General features: G+C 62.4%; 1 protein-coding gene across 1 annotated transcript in view; it reads right to left on the reverse strand.

Annotated features, from left to right (window-relative positions):
* ASIC1 (acid sensing ion channel subunit 1) overlaps positions 1 to 3,407 on the reverse strand; it is an 18,684-nt gene extending 15,277 nt beyond the window's left edge. Inside the window, exons 1-2 of the mRNA XM_009274416.2 lie at positions 3,152 to 3,407; positions 1,844 to 2,039 (exon numbers count right to left, since the gene is read on the reverse strand). Of these exons, the coding sequence (XP_009272691.1) occupies positions 1,844 to 1,942 (99 nt within the window). The 5' untranslated portion in view covers positions 1,943 to 2,039; positions 3,152 to 3,407. The remainder of the gene's footprint in view (positions 1 to 1,843; positions 2,040 to 3,151) is intronic.
* Between the last annotated feature and the right edge of the window lie 6 nt (positions 3,408 to 3,413).

Below are 3,413 nucleotides of genomic sequence, written 5' to 3' on the forward strand. Positions count from 1 at the left end.
GCGCGGCCCGCAGCACCGAAGTTAAACGGTTGCAAAGGGGACAGGCGGAGGGAGAGGACCGACATGCATCCCTGCCTGCATGCAGGCAGCTCCCCCCAGCCTGTGGTGTCTGGGCAGCCCAGAAATCCTCCCTGGCGAGGCCCCTCTCCGGCACAGCATCTCTGTATCAGCGAGAGGAGAGGGGCAGCGCCGGCTGCAAAAGCACCCGCTCGGTGCATCCCACTAGCCTGGACGGTGCAAGGGGCTTCCCGAAATGAGGTGAACACAGCCCCTGCACGGGGCGGTGGGAGCCCCATCGGGGCGGCGTGGGCTGGAGAGAATGATGGTGCATCACTGGGTGATGGTCCCTGACACCCACCAGCCTTGACCGGTGCCACCAGGCCCAGAGCAGCACCGAGCCTGGCTCAGCCTGGGCGAACGCGGTCCGAGCTGGGAGGAGGGAGCAGCGAGGCGGCAGGAATTAACCTGTCAGACAAACCCCTCTAAAAGCTTCTGCGAGCCCTGGGACCCCTGCGCAGGGACGGGGCAAAGGTTTCCTAAACAGCTCAGCAAGACGGGGCGGCTGCCGGGACCCCGCGTGCGGGCACCACCACCCCCAGCCCCGCCACACGCAGACCTGCCTGTGCAAGGCTGCAAGGGGAATCCAAAGAGCAACATAAATATAGCACAGAGCCAGCTTTTTCTAATCAAATCCATTAAATCATCCCAACCTGCTTGCAAGGAATAATCCAGACAGGAATAACAAACCAACTGCGAGTCTATTTTGCTTTTGCTGGTTGGAGGGGATGCAGAAAGCATGGATTTGGACCCCAACAGATGAAGGCAGGGAACCAGGATGAGGGTCCCTGAGGATGCTTCGGTGCAGAAAACACGACCGTGCACTGGGAAGAGCCCGGCGCCAAAACCGGCCGGTGGCCACACGCAGGCTGGGACCCAGCCCCGCTCGCCAGCCCCGCTGGAGAGGATCCAGCCCCCTCCGGGCTGCAACTTGCCTCCATTTAACAAATAAAACGCCTGATGGTTGACAACAGAGAACTGCTCTATGTAAAGAGCCTGTCAAGGGAATTTAATGCAGATGATTAAAATCACCCGAATTGTGCTGGGACCTGGGCAGCAGCTCCGCGGACGCCCAGCCGGTGCCTTGGCGTGCTCGGCGGCTTCGTCCTCGCTCGGCATGGGATGCGAGTGGGACATCCCTAGGCTGGGGACGAGGACGGGGACCCCGAACAGCACTGAGCTGCATGCTCCACGCTGGAGCCGGCTCAGGAACAGCCACGCCGGCTGCCGAATTTATTAGGCAGCACCCGAATAGCCGGCACTGTTTAATTCCCAGCTGGACCGGGGAGAGGCAGCCGCAGGGGGATAAAGGCTTTATTGTGTGTTGGATCCGTGCACCAGTGCGAGACGCAACCTCTGTGGTGGGGCACAACGCTGTGCCATGCCACAGGGACCTGCTTTTCCCGAGGGATTGCGGGGCTCCCTCGGGTCCCCGCCGGCCATCGCTGTGGCTCTCCCTGCTTTTCCACTGATGCCTCCTCACCACACAGCAGTTTCCAGTGCGAGGTTTCCAGCCCGCCATGCACAACCCAGCTTTGCAGAGCCCAGGTGATCCTGGGGATCTTTGCCCATGCGGGAGCACCCCGTGTAGCTGCACTGAGCAGCACGCGCTCCTGGGGAGCACCTGGACCTCTAAAACCCACCGGCATCCCCTGGCATCCCCTTAATGAAGATGCTGCCGGTCCTTTCCAAGCTGAAAGGAGGCAGGAGCAGCTATAGACGGACAAACCCCCTCCTTGCATGGGGGGGGAACGTGGCATTGGGCCGGGGCCGCGGGGGCACTCACCACTTTGAAGTCTTCGGGGGTGCATTGCTCCCCACGGAAGAAGCAGGACAGCAGCATCTCCCGGATGTCGTGGCCAGCCCGGTCATAAAACTCCAGCATGTTAAAAGGTTTGGGCTTGAAGTTTCGGAAGTTCGCCTTGTCCTGCAGGATTTCCAGCTGCTTTTCGTCGGCGGTCTGGGTGTCTGGGATCTCATATCTTAGGGGAAAGAGCAGGCAGAAGCTCAGGCCTGACCACGGCAGCTGCTCCCGCCAGCGAAAGCCATTTGGGCTTCACATGAGCTACTTCTGTCCCGACCCCGGCGTGGGCTCAGCAAAGTCCCAGGCACTTTGCACGTGGCATTTTCAGAGCATTCAACAGCACAAAGTGGCCCAGAGGCACATGAGAGGCGGCAGGAGGATGGGCAAGGAGGATAAGCTGGGCAGCGGCAGCGGCCACGTACCAAACCCGTCCCACTTGCCCCAGAGCTGGTCCCGCAGCACCGGCCCTGGTTGAGGCCAGCCCAGCCGCCTGCCCTGTGTCTTTGGTGGCATCACGGCTGCAGGTGGTGGCCTGGCCGGGACGTGGGCTGAGTGTGCTGGGTCTCAGCCCCTGGTCTCATGGCTGCAAACCCCTCCCCAGGGCACGAGTCAAGGCAGCGGTGAAGCCCCTTGGCAAACGGCACAGGCAGGGAGTGCGCCTTGCTGCCGGCACCAGACTCACGGCAGTGGCTTGGCAGCACCCACTACAGCCATGGAGATGGGCCGGGAAGGGTGGGCGAGGGGCTTCCCTGTGAACCCTGCCACCGCAGAGTCCCGCGGCCCAAGGAATGGCACCGACCTCCAGTCCTGGTGCATGGGTGATGCTCAGTGGCTTCACCTGCTGGCATCCCTGGCCTCACTGCATGTGTCAGACACCCAGGACATGATGTCGGAGCCATGCATGCTGGATCCGCCCCGCAGGCATCCCAGGGTGGCCCTGGCCTTGCTGCATGTGCCGCGCACCGGGGATGGGCGCCATGCGTGCCGGATCCATCCAGGGCAGCCCAGCGTGGGAGCCACATACCCAGGAGCAGTAGCAGGACCTGGTGGCTCTCAGCTGCCGGTGTTACCACATAGTGGCCGCATCCAGCTGCAGAGCCAAACTAACTCAGGATCCGCTTCCTCACGGAGACTAAGGAGATGCCGCCCATGCCAGTCATGGAGTGCACCTCTCCAGCACTCGCTGCCCCACGTGGTGCGGGGCTGGTGTGGTGGCTGGAGCCACACGCGGTGGCCTGCCCTGGCACACAGAGACATCACCTGGGGCCACCTCAAAGCACCAGCACCCACCTGTTATTGAGCAGGGCGAGGAGCTCGCCGGCGTGGTACAGGTCATTCTTGGTCACCCGGCTGAAACGAAACTCGTTGAGGTTGCAGAAGGTGACGGCGGGGAAGGTGAGCCTGGTGGCTGCCACCTCGTCCAGCTTGGTGACGTGGGGGTAGAGGAAGTAGTACTGGATGCGGTTGGTGCAGACGAGGGCGAGCAGCGCCAGCGAGCCCAGGAAGCACAGAGCCCAGACCACGCGCTTCAGCGACAGCCGCTCGCACGAGA

The sequence above is a fragment of the Aptenodytes forsteri genome, unplaced genomic scaffold (genome assembly GCF_000699145.1).
Source record: "Aptenodytes forsteri isolate BGI_AS27 unplaced genomic scaffold, ASM69914v1 Scaffold64, whole genome shotgun sequence".
Taxonomy (NCBI): Eukaryota; Metazoa; Chordata; class Aves; order Sphenisciformes; family Spheniscidae; genus Aptenodytes; species Aptenodytes forsteri.